Below are 27604 nucleotides of genomic sequence, written 5' to 3'. Positions count from 1 at the left end.
TGTTACCCCAGCCGGGAGCTGCCTCCCGGCCACGACCCAAGTGGCTGTGGTTAGCGTGGCGCTGGGATCGGGTTATTACCCTTCTCCCTCCGTCCCAGGCCGCCCGCGCACGGCTGCTGGGTACACACTGGGCAGGGTTTCTCAACGAGGGTGGTGCTGGCTGCTGGCGGTGGTGTTCGGCTCGGAGCTGGCGTGCCCGTGCCGCCGGCGCAGACGGCAGAGCAGGCACCATTCTGCCTGCCCGTGCTGGTAGCGGTTCTCTTCACACGTTTCTTCATCTCGAACACCAACCTGTTCCTATTGGTCCTCATCACACCCAGCCCGTGTTTCTTCACCCTTCTTCTGCGATCATTTTACCGTTGATTGTGCTGCTTCTTGGCCAGCTTTGTTCCTCTGTTGCTTTTATGATTTTTCTTCTTGGTGACAGTCACTGGAACCTGTCTCAGAGGAAAAAAGGGGCAGATTCTGTATCAAGGACGTAGTGCAGCTTTGCCAGAAAATTATTCCTGATCAGATATTCCAGAAGGACTGGAAAAGCAATTCCTATCTTCCCCCTTCCTTCCTTCCTGATTTCTTCCTCCCATTGTCCTATTTCTATATATTTTTTTCATAAATGAATATTGTGGAAGTGATTTGGACTACAGTTATTACATTAATTACCCAAACTGACATTTTTGCAGTCTGTGAAAGGACAGGGTGGTATGTAAAATAGATGCACTAAGAACACCTACAGTATGACAACAAGTAGCAGGGTAATTGCTGAAAATGAAGTCTTTTCTGCTATCCTTTCCCTTCAACATCTGTTGTTCCATATGGAGTCATAAATATTTGCAACAAAATAGTTGAAGAAATAATCTCAACATTAATAGGGAAAAGCTGAATCCGCCAAGAAAATTGAAGAATCTTTTTTTTTCTTGGCAAATTCCTCCTACCCGTCCTCATCTGACAGTTTAAAATCTCAGTAGAAGAATAGTCAGACTACATTGATGCTTACATATCACCAGGAAAAAATCCTTTGTGAATGTTAATAGGAGAGTTAGCTGTCAAAAAATTCATAACCTCTCGGTAACGGCCATGAGGAGGATTTGGTTTATTTTGTTTTCATTTTCCTCCTTTCTCCCACACCACAGTAATTTTATTACTAACCTTTTCTTGAATAGTTCACATTTTCTCTTTTCTTGATTGTCAGTAGAAATAATGCTCCTGGTCGTTGTGAGGAGTGACAAGGTACTATTACCAGCTGAAAGTAACTGGTTCCTTTAAATTGCCATCTGGAAAATGCAGATCGATGGTACTTAAGCTTCTACGTAGATTTAAGAAGCCACTTAAAGCACAGAACAACTTTAGATGTTTTGGAATCCAGGTTACCAAAACCTGCCTGAGGAGCAGCTCAGGAGAAGGCAGGTATAATGATGATAACACAGACAAACGATAAATCGCAAATAATTGTTATGAATATAAAAGACAACATTTTTAAAGGCTTTTTATATAAGTATTAGTAGCCTTAATTGTACTTACGGTTCTCCTTAATGAACAGAATTAATCAGGTGACATCAGTTGTATTGGTTTTTCTTAATCTGCACATGCTGAATTTAGAGTCAAGTTACTTGTTCTGGTGTCTAGCTAGTGAATCACTGCTCTTCTCAATTTCATTTTTCATTATTGCAAATCTAGCATCTCCTCTAACTCAGGTCCTCTTTTTAAGGTTCGAATTATTAAATAGTTTCAGGTGTTTTTACCGTCAGTGCCGTGTGAACATCAGGGTATATTGTAAATATGTTGAAGTTATAAATAGGTATAATTTTCTGTGTTATTAATGAGAGTACATTGATGAAAATGTCAAAGCTGTATAATTACACACCTCTTGATAAAGAGTGCAGAGATAAAGACAATTTGTAAACTGTAATTTCAGCCTTTCCTAGTGAAATTTTCATTTCTCTGCTTTTTGCCTCCTCCTATTCAAACACTAAGTGCCTGCTTTAGGATGCCCTCCAGGAAAGCAGCCTCATCACTCCGGAGGACTGTGGAAAGGTGGTGAAGGCATTGCTTGCACCCGTTTCTCTTTTTTTCCTACTCCAAATACTCAGTTTTTCTTAAGCTAGCACATTGCTCTACATGTAACAGGCATGGCCTACATTTCCCCTCTCTGTTGAAAACAACAGAAAGGTTTCATTAAACAGTTCTTCAGGACAAAATCAACTGATTTTATAGTGCACGGGGGAGAGCCAGCAGGGATGTGGATGCCGTGGAGTATAGTTGATGCTACTGTTTTGTGCTGGTTTCCAGAAGCTTGTAAGGCAGCCTGGAAACATATATATAATGATTAGATACTACTTAAAAAGTGAAGTTTCTTTATGGCAAAGCTTAGTAGTGAAAAATGCTTGTGTGCTAGCAAGTTGTATCAATCATTTCAAAATGAGATAAAGTCTGATTTAAAGCTAGTGCTCTGGATTAATCAGCTACTCCCCAATTGCATTCATTGACCCTGCTCATTCAGGGACTGTAATTAAGAAAAACAGCAGTGACTTTAAATTTGGCACCTGAATCACAAGGTTAGAGCAGTAAATTTCTAAGTCTGATTGGTGCCAGGTTAGGAGGAGGCATCTCTTTTCTCACTGATGAACAGGAGCGCTCAGCTCCCGGCAGAGAAGCAATGAGTGAGGGAGAAAAAGGCAGGCAGAGGTTTAAGGAGGATTTTCAGAGTTATTAAGACACTGAAGACCAATAACCCTGTCCTTGCAGACTTACAGATACAAAGTATTTAAATAAACAGTGCTTCAGATTACATGCCTTTCATGCTTACCTTACTGTGACAGAAAAATAAAAAGCTGCTAGTTTCTATGTAAGCAATGCAGAAGTGGCCAAGGTTTAAAATTAAAATAAGAAGTCTCATGGTTATTTTGAAAACCGCTTATTGCTGTCACAAATTAGAATTTGGGGCCTAATTCTATCAAAGTACCCATGCTTGGCCACAGCTGCCTCTCACTGTTGGTGTGAAATAGATGTCCAGCTGCAAGGCAGGGGACCTTGTGCCACTATAAAGATATATGGGGTTTGATTATTCAATAAGATCTTTGAACAAATAATGCCATTTCAGATAAAAATGTTATCATCCTGCGTTCAGAGGTGAGTAGCACATACAACTCAGCCTGTGTTGCAGACCCTCTGTTTTATTTTACTAAAGGTCAGAAAGGTTCTTTGGTAACTATGGACCGTTAAATGTAATCCCCATCACTCAGATACGAAGCTCAAAGAATTATAATTGCGATAAACTATTTTAGCCCTTAGGTTTTTAGATTGTATGCCACAGGCAAGGGAAAAGAGTGACCCAGCTGCCTTCTGTGCTCAAAACCGTCTTGTTAATGCTGGCTGAAGGATTTCTGAGATCAAGTGTCCTGGTTAGTAACCAATAGATTAGTAACTACGAATTTTGTGTAGATTTGTGTTACTCTCTTCTCCATATACCACACATTTGTTTTATGCAGAAGTTCCATTCTGTAGGCTATTTGAGGTGATGTTTACACCCAATGCCTATACAGCTCCAGATAGATAAAGTTTTGAAGTGTATCTGAAGAAATAACTGGGTGGTCTAACTAGTGTTAGGCAGTATGTAAATTGTAGCTTTAATATTTCTGCCTTGTTTTGAGAGGGTTGTGACATGTCAAGTGTATCAGGTGTATGAATGATGGATTTAAAAACACGCCTTCTGAAAGAATATAAACCAGCTGGCAAATAAAATTGCCTGTTGGTTTGGGCCACGCACTGTCACGCAGGGAGCGATTTGCGTTACTCATGTTCCCAGTGCTGCCTTTAGTCAGGTTGATGCTTCATTTTCCAACCCCTATTTCTGCAACTGAGGTGGAAGACAAGATGTAATACTTTAGTATGTTGAATTAAGAACAAGAAACTTTCTAGCAGATTTCCATGTACTTTCCTGGGATAATATTCCATTCACTGTCAGTGTTTACTGTGTATCTCCTTTCTCTGCAATATAATTCTTGGTTTCATCTATTCATCTGGATGCCAGCTAGAAATTAAAATAAAAAGACTGCACTCTAAATGGATTCCTGAATGCTGTTATAAAGCGTGGCAGGTTTAACAAGCAAGCTCAATAAAAGTAGTTCCCACTTTGCTTCAGTAAATAGAAAGGTTGTTTGTGTCCTTGGTTAGATTGCACTTGTCCTAGCTTTATTTCTTGCTTAGTCTGTTGTACTATAAGTGAGAGTGCAGCTTTTAGCATTTATATTTTTAGTGTTCCTTAAAATCAAAATGCTTAAATCAACATCTTTTTTCTATTAGAGAGATGCATATGATACAATCCACGAAAAATGCTTCCAACATGTGCCATTTTTAATTGCTTTACCAATTATGATTTCCCCAGTCTAGCTAATAAATTTCTGCCTAACTGTGCACTTACTCAGAATATGGGCAAGACGTAGACACCATTCAGATGTGAAGACCTATTACAAGATTGAAATAGATTTCTAATGCATTTATCATTCATCTTTGCAGAGTGTGATTTCAATCAGAAAAAAAAATGATGAATGGTCTGACAGTTTCCACCCATATACGCTAAAACATAATATGCTGCTTCTAGTTTCCAGCTATTACAGACTTTAACATGCAATGTGACCTTGGTCTGCAAAGCATGTTTGGTTAGCACAAAAACTTAATCATAAGAAGTCATAAGTAGAATCCTTCTTCTTTACTGCCCTTTTTCTGGGACTTGGAAATTTATTGCTTCTGGGACAGGTAGGATATGAACAATGGGCCAAATAGAGTCCAGGGTTATCTCATCTGTGTGAAAACTGCTGCTGAAAATCGATGTGACCTCTGCTACACTGTCATCCCAATTCCCACCCTCTGTGTCCTATTTGTCTTTTGGTAGAAGCTTAGATCTGTGTGCTGTCTCTATGTGTCTCTCTTGGGCCAGATTATCAAAATGAATCATTGCCTGCATACCTCTTATATTTCTATTTATTTTCCTGGTGTTGACTAGGTCTGATGAAATATGATTCTTTTTGCATTTGATCCTCACTGCAGCAAGCAGCACCTAATTTAGCTGTGTCTATCTCTTTAAAGAAGAGTAATACTATTTTGAAACTTCAATCTGCTGTACAGTAACATTACAAACCATAGACCATGCAACCTGTCTTCACAGTCAATAGTAATTTTCCTTTCGGCCAATTTAATGTTATTACTTTCATCTCCAAATAGTAGAGATTTCTAGAGATTTTAAAGCAGCTATGGTTTTGTTATGCATACTTCATGGATTACTTTATTTTTCAAATGCCACTTCTGGTTAGTCTTTTGTGACTCGCTGGCTTAGATATTATTTCTGTGCAGCATCGTGCGCAAGAGCCGATTCAAATGAACCGCAAGGTTCATTTTTAAAACTCTGCCACGGATACAAGACATTTAAATAGGAGAAACGGTGCATCTGATGGCACAAACTCTGTGTCCCAAGTATGCTAACAGAGTTGTTTTTCTCAGATGGATCATTTAAATTACATGAACAGAGCTCTACAGTGGTAGCTACCAAGATGCACAGAAGTTACTGGCTTCTGCTGTTGCTAGTCCTGGAGAATCGTTATGAACATGTTCCATTTAATGAACTTACACAGTGAAAACGAAGCACTGCCTAGACAGAGATTTGAAGATTGCTAATGCTTCTGGTTCGTTGTCAGTAGGTGTCTTTTAGAAACAGCAGAACGTGCTTGCTGCTCAATAGATGCTCCTGAGTTTGTTAAACGAGATAATACTGTGTGTAGAGACACCCTGGTTTATTCGTCGTCGTCAGGTTCTTTGGGGTTTTGTTTTGGTTTTTTTGTCTTACTGAGAAGTGGGAGAAGGAGGCCTTTTGAATACGGAGTAGATCCTGGCTTTAACATGACCAATACCCCTGACAGATGAAACCATCAGGACGGGCTCTGCAGTTGCCCGTAGAAAACACGTGCCTCTTGAACTCCTGGCCACTACGTTACGGAGCAGCAGTTGCTCAGAAGATACTCCTCATTATTTCTGCAAGCGCAGGAATATAATACATACAGACGCGGTTTCCCTGGAATATTACACAGAGGGGTTTTTTTAACATTTCAGATTAAAAGAGATGTACAGCATTGGGCTTTAAAAACTGCTAGTGGATATTAGTTTCATGGGTTTCAGCAGTCGGCTCGATGTTTAAAACGAGTACACGGGGAAGAAGTACTCACAGGGATCTGAGAGAAGGAGATATTTGCTATCCCATTCAAAACTATGAGTTCATTGGTAGCAGCACTGCTTCAGCTCAACTTAAAGGATTTCTGAAAAATAATCACTGATGTTGTTTCTTTGCGGATACACACGTCTGCTGCCTGTGCACAGCTTGATCTGCACCAACGTGATCGACTTGAAACGGCGAGTGTAGGGGACGCCACCAGGTCCCGATTCTGCCGTTTGTAGGAGCCGCATCGATCTGGTTCCATGCAGTAAATCGCAGGAGCAAGGCCCAGTGCCGGAGCACCTTCCCCTCCCCGGCCGCTCCGGTGACCCCCAGCACCCCGCTCTTTATGCCGCCGGTAGAGATAACTCAGCAAAGCGATGCTGGCCGCTGCCTGTGACTAGAAAGGCTGACAGAAGCAAGGTACTTGTTAAGGAAACCTGTGCTGACACTTCACTGTCAGCGTGGAGTTGGAGCTAGCTGAGCAGGCGGGGATGACTCAGTGGAGATTATTTACTGCTGAGTATGGGAAGGGTAACGCTAAAGGAGTAAAGAGATGTGATATGTTTCTTGATTAGAATTTTGTCAAGGTTATAGCAACAAAAAATGCACAGCACAGAATGGTGACCATGGTAGAATGAAGAAAGGTCATTCGGGTTTAATGAACTGTGTAATACTGTTATAATTCTGTAGTACAATTCTGTAGAATTTGAGAGACAATAGGCTTTATTACAGCTATGTTAGAGTCTTCAGTATATTGGTTATTGTTCTGTACTATTTTGCAAACTTACCTTAGCAACACTCACAGCTGCCCAAAGACTGAAACAATGTCAATTTTACTAATGCGCTTGTATTTTGACTTCGGGGTAAACAGAATGCTAGTTTCTAGAAATTTCATTTACCTATATTTCCAATGCTTTCTGATGTTGCTTTTAAACCTATCTTTACAGAAGAGGTCCAAATTGCCATTCCAATAATGAAACCAACCTTAGATAAAGTCCAACTGGCTGGACAGGCCTTGCCTCCTGGATTTCCGGCGCCATTTCTTTTTGCTGATGGTCTTTCATCAGTAGAAACACTATTAACCAACATTCAGGTAAATTACTCTCTATAGGGCCAGGCTATGTCATGATAGATAAAATGTGTTTCTTTTTCAATCTCTTTAAAAAGTTTCAGAAACTATTTTGTATCTGCAACTCTAATTTCTTTTATTTAATGTGATGCTTAGGGTTCCACTATCTGGCATTATCCATCGCGAAAGGGTTTCATGCACTGTCTGTTTGTCCTAATAGTTGGCAATAACGGTCATATTAAAATTCGCCAGTCTCTTATTCCTCCTCTGCTTCTCCCTGCCGTTGGCCGAGGTCAGCAACAATACGGCACTCCTTTTGTAACAAACCACATCAGTAGGAAGAATTAGCACTGATTCCATGCCACAAAATTGCTCATATATAACATTTAGCTACTTCAAATGCCCAGTTTCATTCCAGGCCTATAGGTTCTTGCTTTTAATTTTTTTTGTTTTCCTAGAGGGTGTAAAAGAAACAAATGGAAGAATAGAATTTTGTCATTGCTGGAACGAAATGGTATTTTCAGATCTTACATTTGTGTGTGTTTTAGGGCCTACTGAAGGTGGCTGTGGACAATGCGAGAGTCCAGGAAAAGCAGATACAGCAGGAAAAAAAAGAGTTAAAGATGGAGCTTTGCAGAGAGAGAGAACTAAGAGAGAGCTTGGAAAGGCAACTCACAGCTGAGCTGCAAAGCAGAGGTGAGTGAATGAAAAATGGAGTTTAGATATCTATTAAATGCATAACCCTTTGGCATTTCCAGCTGGAGCTGTTGAGGACTCGGAGTTAACTGACATTCATACTTCAGTGTAATGCAGCAGTGGACTAGCGCTGGTAATGAAAGATTTAAATTTAATAAAAACAGAATGAAGCACACTTTTCTGTAAGCAGACAGAACAGTGACTGAAGGATTATTTCCTGGAGGGCAACTGGCTGCGGAGAGTTTTGGCTGGTTCTGTGGAGGAAAGTTGATTTGGTTTCATGGCTTTCACGTGGATTATTACCACTCCGTCTGCGTATTCCCGGCCTGATTTCTCCATCTGACAGCTTTAATGTCTTTTGTTTTCTGCTACTATCCTCCAAGCACTGAGGGTCAGTCTTACTGCGAGAAGGACGGTACGTCTGTAATTTGGGTATTTGGCGATTTTTTCTGGTTAGCTTACTCCTTATCTGGCCCACATTTCCGTAGTTTACGTGCTAGTCAGCGAGTTCTTCTTGCAGGTAACTTCAGCGTAACAAAATAGACAGCACTACGAGAAGTTGTCTACCCAAGTGCAAGACCTGAAGCAAATAACCCTGGATAATTTTTTTTCCATCAGGAGAGTGAGATACCAGAGCACTCCCCATATGGGGTCTTCTAAGACAAAACCATGGCTGTTCGGAAGGTTTTGATAATAATAGGCAATTAAATTGGTAAATCTGAATTTTTCGCTGTGATATTGCAGAGAAGCCAGTATTCTTGTTAAAATTCAAATCTGCATCTAAAGGAGAGGAATAGTACCTTATGTGCCAAAAGCTACTTCTAGATTACATCCATGAAATCAGAAAGATAAAACTAGATAACGCCAAAAATGTAGGTGCCGTGTAGTACCTTCCTGTGCGTTCTGAGTTGAAATTGGGTGTGTAGAACAGTGTCTGCAGTGCCAGGCCTTGGTAAGGGCCAACAAATTTGCGTTGTGAAGGGTCAGTAAATACTACTGAAGTTGTTAAATTGCAGTGGGTGTTCAGGAATGTCGCATCACCCCCGTCTTAAGTGTGGATGAGACTGCTGTATTTCTGCAAAACCACACTTGTCCCCGTGTAGGCAGAGAGCAGACTCTGCACCTCCTGAGTCCCATTTAAGTCAACAAGAACCTTAAGCCATTCACAGACTTTGTTGACTTCTGGCTGAAAAAAGAATTTCACCAATAATCAATACCCTCAGAATTGTCTTTCAGGTCATCGCTACATGAATATCTCGTTACAGAAAGTCAGAGATAGGGTTTTTCACATGGGTTGCTATATTTTCCAAAGTTATGTTCTACAGATCACATTTTGACTTTCATAATTCATCCCGTGTCTCAGAGATTTCCCATATAATGATGCTTTTTTTTTTTCTTCTCCCCTGACTGGTGTATTCACATCTTTTCATTCAGATCTGTAACAGCCAATAAGAATTCAGGTGGACAAGTTATGTAAACACAACAAGTTGGCTAAATACTGTGGATTTTCCCAGAATTTTTCCAAAATTTTTAGTAAATTTTCTATCAGTATTTTGTGATTTGAAATTCCCAAGTATCTACTAGGCAGGAGAAGCAAGTAAAAGGGATTGCAAAATACTGCTTGTATAAATCCAACTCTCATTTTAACAGTACTTGTGAGCAGTATTTGCCAGAGTGTACACACCGGTTAAACTTGACTCTAAAACAGATGGTAATTTTAAAAGGGCATTTATGTTTAATCTCAAATTCTCTTTAGTCTGTTAGTTTTACTTACCTTTTCTAGTGCCATTGTTTCCTCATTTATTTGATTCAGTAATGAATCCATGGGATTAAGTACTGCTCTGTGGAATTGGGCAGCACGCGTGAACTGAAGCAGCGGCAGCACAATGCAAAACCATTCCTGCATCCTCCGCGCAAGCTGCGATGGGCTGCAGAAGTGGAGCGCTTTCCGTGAGCTGGGATATGCTATGGGAGTGGCGTTTGACCCCTTCCTGAGCTTGCTAACAATGCTCCCCTGCTAGTTCTGGGAAAGGACGAGGGCATGTGCCTCGGGTCCAACCCGTCTTCCTCCTGCCACTCAGATGTGCCGGCTGATGGCAGATTTCCTGGAACTGCAGCTGCGCCCAGGAGGAGAGCATATTTGGGCTGCAGGGTTTGCTCAGCAGCGTGGTGGTGGGACTGGAGAGATCCTACCGGGCAGTTTAAACCGGGGCAGGGAGGTGCAGGTCAAAAAAGAAGAGACGCAAGAGAGTGTTCTTGCAGCACGGGTGCAAAGAGAGCCCACTGAAGAGTGTTCAGCAAGGATAGTAAGTGCCTTGAGATCTAACGCAGAGCTGTACAACAGCACTGTATTACTGCGTTACTACCTGTTGTAAGTCCAACCAGCCAGCTACTAAAGTGTTTTGTAGAGTGCTTCAGTTAGAGGGAGAAATTGCTAATGAAGAGAATAGACTCGATTTACGTACCAGTCTACGAGGTTGTTTTCAACCTCCTTTCTACCCGGGAAGTTCCCTTTTAACTTCTCTCTGAGATTCTCAACATACATCCAATGTTGTTTTGTGTCTCTCCTTTCTTTGGCTTTCCCTCTTCTTTTCTCCAGGAGTGTGAAAGTACTGGTGTTACTCAGGACATACCCCTTCTCTGTGCATTTGATCTTTGAGTATGTGCCCACCTCACCCAGCAGCTCAGTAGCCTTACACCTGGCTTCTGTCTTGGGTGCTGCTTCTGGTTATTTCAGTTGCTCTGCTTCAAAATTCACCCAACTGCTGCTCCATTTTTACCAGAAAGATTACCACCTAATTCCATGAGGTTTCACTCTGTACACCGTTGCTACCAAACAGCTGGAGGAGGGGAGTGCAATGTAATTCTCAACATTTAGGGAAAAGGCTGGAATGAAGGGTGAGAGGTTTTTTTTCATTTTGAGGATGTATGTTGCCGCAGTTGCAAGAAATTAAGGTCAATGGCCTGCTCAACCAAACTCTGCAGAACTGTAGCTGGAATTTAGGCCAAATTGGTGCAGTCTGCGCAACGTCAACCACCAGACGGGCACCGAGACTCCGACGTTCTGGTCAGGAGACGTAAATCCGTGGGGGTGTCCCAGAATGAGAATAAGATTTAAGGCCTTTAGCAAGATCTAATGGCTTCTTTTTGGTTTTGTATCAGATTTATGCCAGGTCATTTTTTTTCTCGAGCTAGAACCGGGCCCTTGGACATTGAACATAAACTCAGTTACTCTCTCCATTACACATTAATCGTGCTTTAACAGCCATTCTTGCAATATATTTACATTTCAGCAACAATTCAGAAACGCTTGAAGAAAGAAAAGAAGGCAAAGAGAAAATTGCAGGAAGCTTTGGAATTTGAATCCAAGAGAAGAGAACAAGTGGAACAGGCGCTTAAACAAGCCACATCAGGTGACGGTCTCAGGATGTTAAATGGTAATGTCTTAGTTGGCCTTTCCCAGTTAGCTTAAAGTGATGTTTAATTGAGTGAACACAAGTAAGGTGATGCACAGAGCAAATTCCAGAATAAAAATCCACAATCCTTTCCTGAAATCATTAAAAGCCTATTTCAGGCCAAGTGCTCTGTGTCTTGAATTAGAAAAATAAGTCAGTCTGCAACTAGAGAAACAGAGCAGTTTACAGAGACATGACAGGAAATGCTGAATATATTACCAGAGGAGTCTGTTACAGTGCCAGCTAAGACAAGGTGAAATTTGGTTCCTGTAAGGTTCTCTGAACTCTTCTCTCCCAGCAGATTCATTTTAGAACTGATGAGCTTCATTTTAAAAGCCGTTTGACTGAAGTTTGCGCAGCCTCAGGACCTATTAAGTTTGTTAAATATGTATCAGCTTTCAGAGCTGACTAGGTTTTGAATACTTCCCAAATATTCTTGTGAAACAAAAGTGAATCAGTTCATCTCCTAAACAGAGTGACTATGTTTTGGGTGGTGGGAGGATTTGCCTCTCCTACTTAATGTGGTTCTGGCCAGCGTTGAGAGCTTTAGTTTGAATCTTTAAGACTGAACCTAGTTGAGGTTTAATTAATTTCAGGTCCTGTAGCTCAGGTTTATTGCTCAGTCCCTACCCTGAAGCCTCTGCAGAGGCTTATGAATCAGTTACATTCAGTCGCTGCTGCGTTTGTATGTCGTGTACGCTTTACGTTAACTTCGTGCTGCCTACTTTGGGCAGCTGAGCCATAATAACCTAAGCAGGCTGCAAAAACTGCCTAAACTGCTGAATAAAAAGAATGAGTTTAGCTTGTCTTGAGTTCTCAGTCGTGAGGGCTACCCAAACTGTTTTTTAAAGTCAGGGCAAGCCTGTCGATGTGAACTGCCATCGCAACGCTCTGCAGTGGGCTGCGAGCTGTGATTTATCTAGGGCACCTAAGAGATATAAACACTTTAAGTATGAGAGCAACATCTTTCAGAGGCATTCTCATCTGCTGGGTTTTATCGTCCAGCATATCACTGTAACCAAGACCTGGCTGGCTTTTCTGATGTGCTGACAGCCAGCGGCGGTGATTCGGGTGTGGATATACAGCTTGCAGTTTCACCATGATAAGGGACGGTGACCCAGGGGAGGGTGGGTGGACAGAGCCAGCAGAAACCTTGTCCACCACCTTCACTGGATCAGAAAAATGCCCAGATCCGATCCCACAGACATAGTCAGCACCTGAGATGAACGTCAAAAAAACCTAAATTCCTGATGTTCTGTAAGGTCATTCACCCAGATTCTGCCATTGCTGGTAAGCACCTGCCGCTCGCACTTCGTTAGAGGAGTACTCCACAGTTCTGGAAGCCACAAATTAAAGGGTACCAACATGCCAGCAATGTGATTAACAGATCTTTACATCTGCTCCCGTGGGCCTGGCTGCTAACGCTTTGATTTGCAGGCACACTCAGGTAGTCATATATATGTTAGTGCCTGCAAAAAGCTGATATTTACATGCTAATCTGATTGCACATGCAAATCAGGTAGCTCATTAGCATCTTAATCCACAATTTAATTGCAGGTACAATTTTATGACAACAAAATGTGAAGAGCTATTCTGAATATTTTTAATTTAACTCTGACGGTCTGTCTCATTTAGCAGATGCTGATATTAGCTATGGATGACTTTGTCATTTTACATATATCCAACATGTACTCAGAAAGGTTTGAAAAAAAAAAAGCTGGTTTAGGTTAATAGATCCGTGCCCTGAACTTTACTTCAAAACAGGGATCTGGGTAAGGGAAACCCTATGTAATAGCAGTCACTTGTCATTTTACAAGAAAAAATTGTATACATGAAAATACGATTTGCTCATACATATTTATAGGGCTGTATATGCATACATCACATCTGTTACTAAGCTATTACTGTTTGGTGTGAGGGCTGTACTTCAGTGGGTTGCCCTGCCATAGAGTTAGGTTGGGCTGTAGGCTGACCATCGGAAGGCCAGCTGACACTCCAGCTAAAAAGTGATCTGAGAAAGCAACAGTACAGTTTAGAGACAGTTGTTACAGTTGTTAGAGAAAGTCCAGGACAGGCTTCTACACAGCAAAACTTCAGAACACCTTTCAGGTGTGGGATTTCTCCTGCTGTCATCTTTAAGTGCTGTATTATAAGAGAAGCAGATGTTTCTCCAGGATTCGAGGTGCCGTGGATTCAAATCACATACCCTTCATGCTAATCCTTGTTGGCACAAGGTGGATAATGGCATCTGTTATCGTGACACCCTGGAGTGTTTGAGCCCTGCCCCCACCTCGGAGGACTGTGCATGCAGAGGTATTACCAGTATGAAATTAAATAGCTCAAAAGGGCATGTCACCATGAGACTCTTGCTCAACTTGGGAAAAAAGAGCACAATCCATTTTGGAAAGCTCTTCTCAGAAAGGCTTTGTGTAACACCACATACGTAATCCTGGTGATAATGCACGCTTACCACATCCTGAGCTGAGTCTTTTAAATGCAGTTTGCACGGTCTTTATTTGTGACAGGCACTTTCACAGACTCACACGCGTACACACACGCATTGACTGGCATCGGCTGTCTTCTTGCAGGTGTGTGGCAGGGAGAGTCAACCCAGTTTCATATTATCATCACAGTTTAATTTTGACTTTTATTTTTCATCTGCCAGATGCCCTCACTCTCCAAGAGAATTTTACAGACATATTACTATCATGTGTTGGTTATTATCTGATTGTCAGACAAATGTGAAGCACATTAAAAATAATTCACTGTGAGACCAGTAATGTTTGCACATTTTGGAAACAATTTACTACCGAAAATTCTATGAAGACCAAATGTTTTATGCAAGAGTGTGTAACTTGGAGATCGCCCTAGTTTGCTATAAATATTTGTCTAAAGATGCATGAGAGAAGGACAAAGGGGAATGCACTAATCTTTGGTGTCACATCTTTCAGATGCTGGAATCCCAGATATGGAAATAGAACACAACGGAACCCAACATGACAGTGCGGCAATGCAAGGTGCAGTATGTACCACATCCCATCACAGACGTGTTGGTCACGAGCCATAGTAAAATTTACATGAGACACACAGTAACTTTTATCCCTGTTTTCCTGCTTTAAGATAAATGTAAATTGCACAATTTGGTTTTGTTTTCCCTTTCAACACAGAAAACCTTTGTAAGATCCCTACTTTACAAGACAAAAATTAGATTTCTTTAGAGCTGTGGGAAACTCCTATTTAGGTATCAGATATATGCGCTTAGTTCAAAAAAGATTTTGCATATGCTTTATCATTTCTAAATATTTTACCTCTGATCCTTACCTACCGATCAAGACCATAGGCGCTTTCAAAAAACCATAAAAACTCTGGGTGGAAAAGGAAAGTCACGTTCATGATATGGGCAGTTATGCAGTGCTCCGTTTCCTCAATGTCCATTGAGTGTCTGCAAATAGAGAACTCTCCTGTGTTGTCCACGTGCTTCCCAGAAAACAGCAGATGTGTTCTGGCTGTAGGGCTGTGAAGTAAGGGAGTTGTGCAATACACACAGAATCATGGAATGGTTTGGGTTGGAAGGGACCTTAAAGATCATCTAGTTCCAACCCCCCTGCCATGGGCAGGGACACCTTCCACTAGAGCAGGTTGCTCCAAGCCTCATCCCGCCTGGCCTTGGACACTTCCAGGGATGGGGCATCCACAACTTCTCTGGGCAACCTGTCCCAGTGCCTCCCCACCCTCTGTGGGAAGAATTTCTTCCTGATATCTAAACTAAACCTCCCCACTTTCAATTTAAACCCGTTACCCCTTGTCCTGTCACTACAGGCCCTTGTAAAAAGTCCCCCCCAGCTTCCTTGTAGCCCCTTCAGGCACGGGAAGGTGCTATAAGGTCTCCCCGGAGCCTTCTCTTCTCCAGGCTGAACACCCCCAACTCTCCAACCCTGTCCCCATAGGAAGGGTCTCCAGCCCTCTGATCATCTTCATGGCCTCCTCTGGACTTGCTCCAACTGGTCGATATCCTTCTGACGTTGGGCCCCACAGCTGGACGCAGCACTCCAGGTGGGGTCTCACCAGAGCAGAGCAGAGGGGGAGAATCCCCTCCCTCGACCTGCTGGCCACGCTGCTCTGGATACAGCCCAGGATACAGTTGGCTTTCTGGGCTGCCAGCGCACACGGCCGGCTCATGTCCAGCTTTTCATCCCCCAGTACCCCCAAGTCCTTCTCCTCAGGGCTGCTCTCGATCCACTCTCTGCCCAGCCTGTCCTTGTGCTGGGATTGCCCAAGCACACGTTTAGGGGAGCTGAGGTACGGGTAAGGGTTATTTCCAGTACCATTAGGCACTGGATTGGGCACGCCGAGAATCCATAGTCAGCTGGGATAAAGTTTGGTCTGAGCAATTTGAATGAAGAAATTCTCTGACTTTGGAGAAAGTCCAGTTTTGTGTTGTTGGTTTTCTACAAAACCTACGTTTTTCTCCCTTCAGTCCTGTGCCGTATTCGTTACACGCCGTTCCGTTCTGCGCTGGCTACCGCGGCAGCCTGGAATTGCCTCTTCCAATACCACGGCTGCTTCTTCGAGCCTTTCCAACCTCCTACTGAATCGTGCAGTGCTGTGTGCAAAAAATAACGTGTGTTGGAGTAACTAAAGACAGTCCCCTTCTGTGCAGACAGGAGAAGGACTGCAGTACCGTTATAGATGCAAACACAACCTGTAGCATGTCTCAACTGTTAAAGGCTTGACTTCGCATACCTCTGGTGCGCATCTGTCGTCCATCTGTCATCCGCACATGAAAGCTTTCAAATATTTTTACTGCTGTCTCCTTTTGTGATTTTAGGTTGGTGTGCTATGGATGGCAAAGAAGGAGAATCACAGCTTTGCTGTAATGCATATATACACATAGAGCATATGTGTGTAGATGTATGTGTATGCGTCTGGTTAGAGTTGTGCTTTAACTACTGCCATTTGAAAACCGTTACTGCCAGGAATCGTCAAAGCACTTGGGACACATGTATTTAAATTTGGCAAGAACATATTCCTGATCTACTTATGATCCCTGTTGAGATGAGTGCTCAGCGCTCTTCCAGAAAGGTTCTCAGAGTCAGAGGTGCACCTGGACAGAATCTGGTAAAAGAAAGGAAGTCCAGTTCAATTTTCAGTTGAAGGGAAAAAAGTTACAGTTTGCTCAGATGTGTCTTCCCATCAAAAATTATTATAACTAACTGTGGGGCTTAGCCATTTCCAACAACCATTTACTTACTGGGAGGAATTAACAGAGTTTTCTTACATTTCCTGTAGTCTATTGATACACAAGAAAAACTTGTGATTTTATGATTTTTATTTTGGGGTGAGGGAGTTGGTTTTCTTTTTTAGTCTGATCCACCTACATCATTCATAGAATCATGGAATGGTTTGGGTTGGAAGGGACCTTACAGACCATCCAGTTCCAACCCCCCTGCCATGGGCAGGGACACCTTCCACTAGACCAGGTTGCTCCAAGCCTCATCCAGCCTGGCCTTGGACATTTCCAGGGATGGGGCATCCACAGCTTCTCTGGGCAACCTGTCCCACCAACCACCCTCTGTGGGAAGAACTTCTTCCTGATATCCAATCTAATCCTCCCCACTTTCAATTTAAACCTGTTAGCCCTTGTCCTGTCCCTACAGGCCCTTGTAAAAAGACCCCCCCAGCTTCCTTGTAGCCCCTTCAGGTACTGGAAGGGGCTATAAGGTCTCCCCGGCGCCTTCTCTTCTCCAGGCTGAACAAGCCCCACTCTCTCAGCCTGCCCCCATAGCAGAGGTTCTCCCGCCCTCTGATCCATCTCCGTGGCCTCCTCTGGACTCGCTCCAACCAGTCGATATCCTTCTGATGTTGTGGGTTCCACAGCTGGACGCAGTGGGACATAAAGTACTGTTTCAGATTAAAAACCTGAACAAAGGTAGGACTGGATATCCACCATACTTGGTATCTCTCAGCCCGGTGCCCCTCTGGGTGAGCAGAACGTGGCTCGTGCGGTAGGAGTTGTAATCCCGTCCCACACTCCTCAGTGGCATCTCGTCTTCACCACTGCAGTGACTGACAGCTGCGCTGACTCCTGTGGCAGTTGTGGTGTAGAAATCCTGGTCGTATGTAAACATGTGATGAGTTTAGCTGGCTTTTCACTAAGCACTCTCGACTGGTAAAAAGGTTTCTGAAGAGCTCTCTGTAGAGCTTGTTTGGATTTCAGAGTGCTGCTGTCCTGGAGCACCATCCCTTTCATTTGTATTTATGCTGATACTGTAATATCTTTGTATTCTCTTTTCCTTTGATTACAATTTTTGTACTTGACAGCTACTATTGCACCGCCGTCTTTAACAATTTGAGCACACTCCCTCATTGCCCCCTTCATTTGCTGCCTTTGGTTTTTGGGCCCTGGGAGGAGGAAGGGTCAAAACACATGTCCCTAACACAAAGCTGTTTCTAAGCTTCCAAAATCTCTCCCTATTGCAGAGAAAAAGCTTTAGCATCAATGCAGACCTTTCTTTTGCTGGTGTCAATAGCTCTGCTGGACAGAAATCTATCATTCACACAGTGCCTTTCCTTTGAAATTCAATTAGTTTCACTGCCAGTGTCTCCTTAAGACGGTTTAAAGGAATATCACAAAAATACTGCACAGCCACCTTTCACAGTGATTAAGTTGCATCATATTTTATGCTCATTTCTTAAAATTACTTTATTAACACAAGCTGTTCATACACTGGGATTCTGAGCTGCATTATAAATCTTTTCCGTTTAGTTGACTCATTTTCTCTATGCTTTATATATTAATGGAAGGGAAATTTTGTGCCGACAAAACTTCTTTGAACTTTATAGTCTCATACCTCAATCCTGGCTATACCTGATCTTCCAGCCCAGCATAGCTTGGTCCGAGAGAAGCTTTTGAGCTGACAGAATAGAAAACAGTCGCTGTCGTCACGACGCCCCGTGCGTAGTTGAGCGGCGCAGGAGAGGGTGATGCACGCGCACAGACACCCTCTGGTCTTGCTTCCATAACTCACTTGTGGGCCAGCGAGATAGTGCATCAACCGTTTTATCAGCCAATCTCCATTTCACATAAAATAAACATACTGGGTGTCATTAAGTGCACCTTCAGATCAATGATTTTTGCAAATGACATTCAAGTACCATTCGAGTAGTGCATTTTTGCTGATAAAAGCAAATTAAATTAGCACAACTACAAGTGTGCTGATAAAAACTAAAACTGAACAGCAGCACCATTAGCTAACAAAGTAATATTTTCTCTTTACTGCTTTCTGCCATTTAGTTATTATCCTATTGGAAATCTAATTATAATCCTTTTACTCCCTAGTCAAACTTCACAGTTTTTGCAAGCTTAGCACTGACAAGTGATTTCATTACATTTGATTGCCCGCGCCCAGATTGACTTAACTTCACTCCGAGACCTAAAAGCCCTCTCAGTTTCTCAGATTCCCTGTTTGCACATTACAGCAACAGCTCCTTTAATTAATTAGCATGAACAGCAGTAACATGAATTGCTGAACAGAAAATAACATCATTTTATGATCGCAGGGAGACTTCTCCTTTTGCATGTTTATACCTTAGTTAACTTTTGTATTACTATATTTCATTGTTAGGGGATATTGGAACAATCAGCAAAGCAATGTTATCTTAAAATTTTAAAAAATAGATGTTACCATAATACTTGATGATAACAATTTACAGAAAATAAAATGCTCTAAATTTCAGGAAGGAGGCAGCAGCACAGGCCAACAGAGTTTCCTGAGGTGAAAACGTGGTGCAAGGAAACGTGGTTCACGGCACCTGCAACAAGAGGGTGACCCAGGGCAGCTGCTGCTGCTTCTCTTTGTGAAATAGCCTGGCAGAGATTTAGCACAAAACCTCTCCGTATCCATGAATAACTTTATCAGTTTGCCAAAGATGAAGAAGCATTGAAGTTTGGAAGATAGTTTGGGTTTTATTATTTAGAAAATTGGGCTATATTTTTTTCAATATTCTGATATAACCAGTCAGTTTTCAAGTCCAGTCTATGGTAAAAAGGGCACAAGGGGGACAGAAGAGAGTAGAATTTTTAAGAGGTTTAACACCACTCTGCTGTATCCAATTATACCTCCAAATGCTGCCATCGGCTGAAACCAACCACGCTAAGGACTTTCAGAGCAGTCTGCAACTGCAAGACACAAATTCAACCTCTTGGCAATTACAGGGCTATTGTCTTGCTCTTCTTTCCCTGACAAAGAAGTTCAAGCGCTCAGAATTTTATGTAAGAAAAGGTCAGGACTCTGTGACTAGAAACTCTTGAGATTGAACTGAACTGAGGCCTGGTACCCTGCTTGCGTGCGAGTTCGTCGCCATCATCTTCTTCGGCCTTGCCTTCTTCCTCCTCTCCAAGCTGTGCTCTGTCCCTGGTGCGTGTCCTGCTCTGGATGCTCCAAGTTCTTAAACCTCCGGGGGTTACTTTGTGCCGTGTCGTACTGCAGCGTTTCTAGAAATACTCTTGCGCAGCCCCTGTGCAATTCCCGGGCTGTCACCTCCGCACACGCTGCCCCGCGCTGCGGGAAGCCTCCTCCTCAGCTGCTCGCCAGGAGGGCCCTAAGCACCGGTACCGCAGGTCTCCGTGTTGCTTCTGCTTCTGGTACCCAGTGTTTTGGGGACTGTTTTCTCTCTCCCTGCACACACACCCACACGAGGGAGGAAGCTGAGATTTTGTGATTTACTGGGAAGAAAAGTTTCCCCAGGTGAGGTGAAGGTCCATACCCTTCTGTTCTTACGAAGGGCTGAAACATTTATTCGATAACTCAGTGTCAGTGGGCTTGGATCTTCCCTCGGCAGGAACCACTGTTCTCTCCTGCCCACTCAAAGTGACGGTGGCAATCCAGCATCCGCATCCTCTGTATTCAGGGAATGCAGTCTTGTCCTTGGCTCTTGTTGCTCATGAGAAATCCGATTTTCTCTATGAGTTTTTAGGTCTGTTAACATGGACGGGGAAATACTTGGCAGTTGACTCAGCAGCCCTAAGCACAGGCCGAGTGGGGGAGAGGCCCCGAGTGCAGCGCTGAGGGGTCAGGTACCCCGGTCCTGCCTGCTGCCGGAACGGGGGCTGCAGGGAGGGAGCTCGCAGCACTCCCCGAGGGACAGGGAGCGTTAGCCGGCAGGGACTGCACAGCTGCAGGGGTGGGAAGGAGGTGAAATGAAAGGGCAAGAGATTAGAAGAACGCAAACCAAACTTCGTTAGTCCTGCCGCTCTCAGAAGCGGCATTTTTTGTCCCTGAGTCTAGAGGAAGCCATGCCCTGCTCATAGCGGGATTTTTCTTCCACTGCTCGGTTTGGAAAATATTTGCAGATAAATGGAAAGGTGTTGCTGGACAAGTAATAAGCAGGCAGAGAAGGCAGTTTTACTGTTGCCCTTGGGCCTTCTCGGTGGTGAAGAGATCCCTTCCCATGGGCTTGGGAATGGCGGAAGGCCTTACCCCCTGGCAGGGGCCTGGGTGCAGCCTCCTTCCAGGCCAGTCAGCGCTCCCGTTTCTTACAGGGGTAGGGCAAGAGGGTTTGTTGGGGGATGTCATCCACACCAGAAGCTAATGCCTGGCGTTGTATTTTCCACATGCCGCTGCATCCGCAGCTCAGCCTGGCTCTGATCTAGGTGGAACAGCGACTTTACGTAAGGCAGGCAGGGTGGAGCGGCCAGCTCCTCTCCAGGATACCTGCGGGGCTGCGTACGACTCTTGGACTCAGCACCTCAAGCAGGAGCCGTGCGAAGCCTGCCCGAGCACGCAGGTCTGGCACGCGGCTGCCCTCGGCCCTCCTGCCGCTCCTCTGTCGGCAGAAACAGCCGTGGGTCGGCTCTACCTCACTTTTACTGTAGCAGCTCTCCCAGCTCCTCCTTCATCTACACTGGCAAAGTGGGATTTTCATTTTATTATTTCATCTCTGCTACCCATAGTCGCTGCAATGTGTAGTGCTGGGGGTTATTTTTTAAATTGCATGAATAGTTACTGATAGAACAACTTCATCTGTGTTTTCTCATTATGCAGCAGATCCCAAATTTGCTTTCCGATATACAGTGTGCTCAAGTCACCTGAACACTCCCAAACTGTAGAGCTGTCTGTGCCACGTTCTCCCCTTCCGGGACCGGGGTTGCACACCAGCGTTACTGGGTGCATCTCTCTGTGCAAGTTGTGAGCGTACACGTGGAAATTTTGCTTTGAAGTACTGTTACGGGAATGCAGCTGAATTACTGACTTCAAGATACTGCAAACAAAGTCTCACAAAAGAATCAGAAAATTCAGAGGTGCTGATTAGGCTGAAAAAGAGGGGGGGGGGGGGGGAAGAAGAAAAATGTGAATAAATATGCAGATGATAATTACTGCATTTGGATTTGTCCCTTATGCAGACATTAAAACCTTGAAAGAAAAGGACAAGTGATGATATTGTTGCTAAAAGAGAGTGCAAGAGATGGATGTGTACCCTGGACTAACTACTCAGGGAAGACAACAGCATCCTGAGGGAAAATTACAATTACTAACACAGGCTCTGGCTCAGTGAGAAATGGAGATCTTTACTTGTGTTATACATTGCAAAGAGGAAAAAAAATCCTTTCTAAATGTCTTGCTTATTAAGCCAGTCATGCATTTCACTGTAGGTTGTAAAGCAGTATAACATGCACAGGGGGCTCATAAGCATATTTTAGTGTTAGGGAATATCATTTATACAGTTTTTATATTGTCAATATTACCCCTAGAGAATGAGATTAGGCTTTAAACTACTGTAAATCTACGCTTTTGCTCACCTTTGTATAATTTCATTTTTTAATAGAATGAAGCCCACATAAATGAATATTTGATTAAGGGATAAACCTAATAAAAGAATACATTTACTGCACACAGATTTATTCAAATCTTTGCTATATAATACAGTAAAATGCTGTAAAATGGTCTGTAGCTTGCAGTCAGCTACACCGAGGGGATGGTGACTATTCTTCAAAGAGATAAATTCGACAACATTGCCTTGTCTTTCATGTATAAGTGGTAGCACAGATGCTCCTAACACTTTAATTCCTCATAGGTGGCTGCTCTATGACGTCGTTAATGCCATGGAGTTAAGTTTATTGCACAGCAACAAGAAAGTATTTTAATTTCTGGAGAATAATTGAGCGCTTTATAAAAAAAGAAATATTTAACTCTGCACTTTTTGTCTACTGATCAATACTGTCTCGTGGGTGGCTGCACTGTGCTTGAGCTTTGGCATTCACGGGTATTCCAGATGCCTCCGTTGAACATCCCTTGAGAAATAAAGGGAATAGGAAGGAAAAATTGAAACCTGTTTCAAAGTCCAAATAGTCAGTCCATCAGCCTGCAGTACCCGCAGTGACCCCTCTTACCTTAGTCTGAAAATAATATTCAAAAATACCAAGAATTTTAAAAATATATGTTAGTGATCCTTACTGATCCCACTGGCCTAGGCCCGCCAAGGGGTGGGCGTGCGGTGCCCAGGACCTGCAGGGCTTTGGCTGCCTCTGTGCAGTGCACACAACCGGCGTGTTACTGGCTCACGCTAAGCACAGTATGGCACAATTTCAGCCCTTTGGGATGCCTATAAAGATCACTTTAATGAGGAGAAGAGAAGAAGAAGAGAAAGAGAAGAGAACCCCAAACCCACAGTAGTTCAGTGTTTGCATTTCCACTTACCCCCTCTCCAGGCTTTAATATTTGCCCCACTAAGTTTCAGACAATGATTTTAATCAGCCAAAGGCCTGAGACTAATTTTAGTCACTTCTTTCGAGGTTCCCATGCTCCCAAACATTCCTCTGGAGATGTTATGTCCCCGTTTTTTCCGATCTTTATTCTTGTTTACGTCCAAAATACATATTAAATCATCTCTGTTTGGAGAGTTTGAGCCTCCTTAAAACCATGAAACATTCAATTACTAATTAGCTGTTTCCTGTTCCTAATGAAGTGAACATGTCGGATTTGGATTAAAATTCAGCTACTGCTCTCCTCTGTTTATGGCTCCAGATGTTTTTGTTTTATCTAGGAGGTTACTTTGACAGCTACTGCTAAATGATAAATCACTCATATTATAGCTGAAATGCATTTTGAAATTGAAATGTGGCAAACTTTGAGATTGCTCCAAGGATCAGTGTCAGTTAGCAGGTCGATACTTGTTCTTTCCTTACGAGTGTTCGGTATTGGCATATGTAAAGCAGTAACGGGATAGATGTCAACATTATACAAAATGCTTCTCAATATTATCATTTCGCTATCATCTTCAAGATCAGTACTTGCGGGTTTAGCTGGGTGAATTCGTGATGCATTGTATAATGAACAAGTATATGGATTCTTGTTAGCTTTCATTTCTCTGGGCATTTTAATGTTTATTTTTACTCTGGGCTTAATGTGAAAAATCACAGTTGATAGGTACTATAACTAGGAATATTTTGAGGAAGGAAATAAGTGGCTTTCTACTTGTTTCCCTAAATAACGAAACAGTTTTAAAAGAAACGTGGTGCTTTCTGAATGAAGGAACACTTTTCCAAGGAACAGATACTGATTTACTCGTATTCCATTTTCTAATGCAGTGCAATTTGGGTTCAGCACGCCGTTCCCTAGAAACTCTTGTGCATGGAATAAGGGTGCGTTGTAACGCCGCTGGCGTGTTACTGGGTCTGTCGCAGGGAGGCATGCAAACAGCACAGGCTGCCTTCCGGACAGAAAGAAGGAAGGTGACTGTTCAATTAAAAAGCCAATGCTTTTTAAAGGAAGAAAATCCAAATGAAAGTATTTACAGCCACTATTCAGCAGATGCTGGCTGGCAAGCACCGTCAGAAGCAAGGCTGGTGGATTTTAGCCCAGCTGAGTGCCCACACCTGTACCGCTGGGGTAGGAGGTGGTCAGTGCCCTGAGCCCAGCTCGTTTCCCTCCCTAACACCCATGGCGCGAGAGCTTTGCCAGCCTGTGTCACTGATGCCTCTTTTCCCCGGGGAAAGCTACTCACGTGATGGATCGTTCATGTCACTTGTCGATCTGATAATTTGGCTTGAGAAAAAAGAAGTCCACAAACAGATAAGGAAACCCACCTAATTTTCAACGAATTCTAAAATGTCCAACTGTGTAATTAACCTTTTTTCTCCTCTCTTTTTTTTTTCTTTCCTCCAGAAAACAGAACATATATCAAACCCACCATTATGTACTGAAGGAAACACCTGTTGTTGAAAAACATGTAATGATCACTATTTGAAGACTATATAGTTCATGAAAAACATCCCTTCCAACCTTTGATGCCTTCAGTACTGTGTGAAGAACAGGATTTGTAGCATGAAACTTGAAGGACAATTTCAAGCAATTTACTGTTGCTGCATCGAAAACTGCCGTATTGTCATTAAGAAATATTGAGACTTTTTACAAGCTTACCATACCAAACCAAGCCTGTCGCAACAGATCATTTTTAGGTCCCCGGAGATAGAAAGGAGTTTTAGTATTTTTAAGCACACACAGGATTTTTTCCCCCTTCCCCCCCTGCCCCATTCCAAGAACTTTTTTTTTCTAAGGAGGTAGCTATTACTGTATAGCGATGGCACAATGATTTTAAGCCACAACGGTCCTCACTGGCTGTACGTCATACAAGTCCAGTTCATCACTGAAACTGTTCAACATGGAGCTGTTTCGATTGTGTTTATAAATTAAGCTTTGTTTACTGAAGCAGATACTCGATATATATTACGTTTTAAAAAGAAATGCGTGTACATTTTTTAAAAGAATGATGTAAAAATTGTCCTTTCATTAGATGACCGATTCAAAAGTGTGAGCTCAACCCTGACAGCTGACGTAATACGAGGATTATAATTGACGCTTTTTTTTATGCTCAGTTCAGCTTGGCTTTTGGTCTTTTAAGATAAAAAATGAATATGCAGTAGAGTGTTAGATAATGGAAACTTTTAAGTATGGTTTCTCTGTTGTACCATATTAAGTTAAAGTACACATTCTTTGTTACAAATGTTCTTGCTAAAAATACAGTATTAAAAAATTTTTTGTTTGACTTTGGAAATCTTTTAAGATTTTTTCTTTGACTGTGAATTCCGATAGTTATTGTACTAATGCAAAACAATATTTTGCACTATTAAAACTACTTGAAGAAACTCCTTAATAAAGAGGGTGGGTTGGTATTAAGCATTTTCCTAATTATTGTACGTTCCAAGTTCTGAACTTTGGATCAGAAACATTCCTTTCTCCGAACGGGGCCGAAAGGGGTGTTGAGCCGAGCGGAATTAAGTCCTGACCTGTTGGCTCTTCTCTTGCATTCCTGGGTCAAAGGCACTGGCGCCTGTTTACTTACAACCTCACGTCTGCAGGCGCACGCTTACGTCCGCACGCCCGTATCCTGAACTAAGCCATGGATTTAGGTCTAAGGGAAACTATCCCCTATGATTATGTATCCCGTTCCATTGGGAGTCTCTGGAATGAGGGTCCTTGTAGAAAGGGCTGGAAGCAGTGCTTGGGATACTGCAGCATTTCTGACTGAACTCCAGTATCGCTCCTGTGAATGGCAGATTCTGAAGGGCTCTGAGGAGTTACCCAGTGTCCTGCATTTCAGAAGGCCCTGAAGCCACTGGATGTCCCAGTCTCTGAACTGGTAGCATTTTTGCCGCTGCCTTTAGTTGCCCTAAAGGCAATTTTAGCAATCTTTTTCCTCAACAGCTGATCGATATTTCTTAAGGCTGCGTCGATCGTGGGTTGATGAGCACATCAATGATATCTAATTTGCCCTTCCCACCATAGTGTTGAACGTCAGAGCGCTGGCAAATGAGATTTAGAAAACTGATAAACTTGGGAGGCTGAATCTGCTGTTGGGTCCTCAGCAGGCAGCTCCTGATTAATACTGAGAGATGGAGCCACGGAGCTTCTCCTGTGCCAGCTCAACCGGACAAGCATGCGTGTAACTAGGAGCTTCTGTCGGCAAGACGTGTGAAAGCCAGGGCGAGCAATGGGTTGGCCAGTTGCAACCGAGTAGATCCTATTAAAGTGCAGGTTTCAACTGGGTTTTATTTCATTTTACTTCCTATCCTCGCCTCAGTAATACTCCAAGTGACACCCTTCTGCGTGGGGGTCTGGCTGTGAGCTGCACCAGCCCCAGACTCCAAAGGGCCTCGGTGTGGGCTCTAGTTCCAGGCACCACAGCTGAGTACGAGAGGCAAGAAAATGAGGAAATTGCTTTTCTGTCATTTGTTCTAGGTCTCTGTTGCTCATGTCATTCAAAGGCAAAGGGGATGGGATTGTGTACTCAGAGAAGACAAGACAAAGGGAAGAATTAATTAACTTTCATATGTAAAAGCAAGCTATAAAGAGCAGGAAAGTAACCTTCCCTTTCCTCTGTGGTTCCACATCCAGCATGTGCCGCTTTCGGAAGGCGGCGTAGCCCCACGCTCTCGCTCCTGCCCCATGGTACAGCACAGCAAACACAGCCAGTGCTGAGCTCTTTCTTCTCCTGGGCATAATTTCACACCCAGCTTCAGTTACCACCCTCCTTGTTTTAAACAACCTCCGCTGGATAGTTTTGGGGGAACCGTATCCCTCAGCCCGGGGCGGAGCAGAGCAGTAGGAAATGGAGCCTTCACTGCACTCCTCTTCCTCGTTTGAGGCAGTGAGCTGAATGGCCCATGCTGGCTGCACTGCCTTCACGGTTTGGCTTTTGCACTTTTCTCCCAACTGGCAGTGCCCGAGGGGAGCGGAACTGTGTCCGTGCCCTCCGTGCCTCCTGGAAGAGGCGGAGCAGAGGGACACTGAAAACCCCGTTTGATGTAGTGTGTGGGCTGCAGGGAGCTCAGCTGGGGATGGGTGTTCTCAGGCTGGGGGGCGCATTGCCAAGGCTGGGGTGCAGCCCCCCCTCATCACCCTCTGTGACAGCTCCGGTTCCCTACAAAGCGGCTCCTTGGGTGTAAATTGCCTTTGAGGTGGCATCACGCCAGCGAGGTTGGTGTTGGCGGGACAAGGTGATCTTGGCTTAATGCAGGCAAGTTAATGGACGATGGATTTCAGCAATTTCACGAGTCTTGTGCAATGCAGCCCGCTATCATCAGAAACTCGTAGAGAATCAATAGTGACCAATCTCAATTTAAAATCTGGATCTATAGTAATACACCACGAGCATGCGCTCCTCTCGAGATGCACAGCTGTGTGT

The 27604-nt window shown here is 43.3% G+C and overlaps 1 protein-coding gene across 1 annotated transcript in view; it reads left to right on the top strand.

Moving 5' to 3' along the window:
• The window catches only part of LOC104505903 (dachshund homolog 2-like), an 81630-nt gene extending 56684 nt beyond the window's left edge, over positions 1-24946 (top strand). The window contains exons 6-10 of the mRNA XM_010146663.1: positions 7150-7295; positions 7820-7967; positions 11261-11404; positions 14374-14439; positions 24586-24946. Of these exons, the coding sequence (XP_010144965.1) occupies positions 7150-7295; positions 7820-7967; positions 11261-11404; positions 14374-14439; positions 24586-24623 (542 nt within the window). The 3' untranslated portion in view covers positions 24624-24946. The remainder of the gene's footprint in view (positions 1-7149; positions 7296-7819; positions 7968-11260; positions 11405-14373; positions 14440-24585) is intronic.
• Positions 24947-27604: the final 2658 nt, after the last annotated feature.

The sequence above is a fragment of the Eurypyga helias genome, unplaced genomic scaffold, assembly GCF_000690775.1.
Source record: "Eurypyga helias isolate BGI_N326 unplaced genomic scaffold, ASM69077v1 scaffold7242, whole genome shotgun sequence".
Lineage (NCBI taxonomy): Eukaryota > Metazoa > Chordata > Aves > Eurypygiformes > Eurypygidae > Eurypyga > Eurypyga helias.
This window is presented reverse-complemented; position numbering and strand designations above follow the sequence as displayed.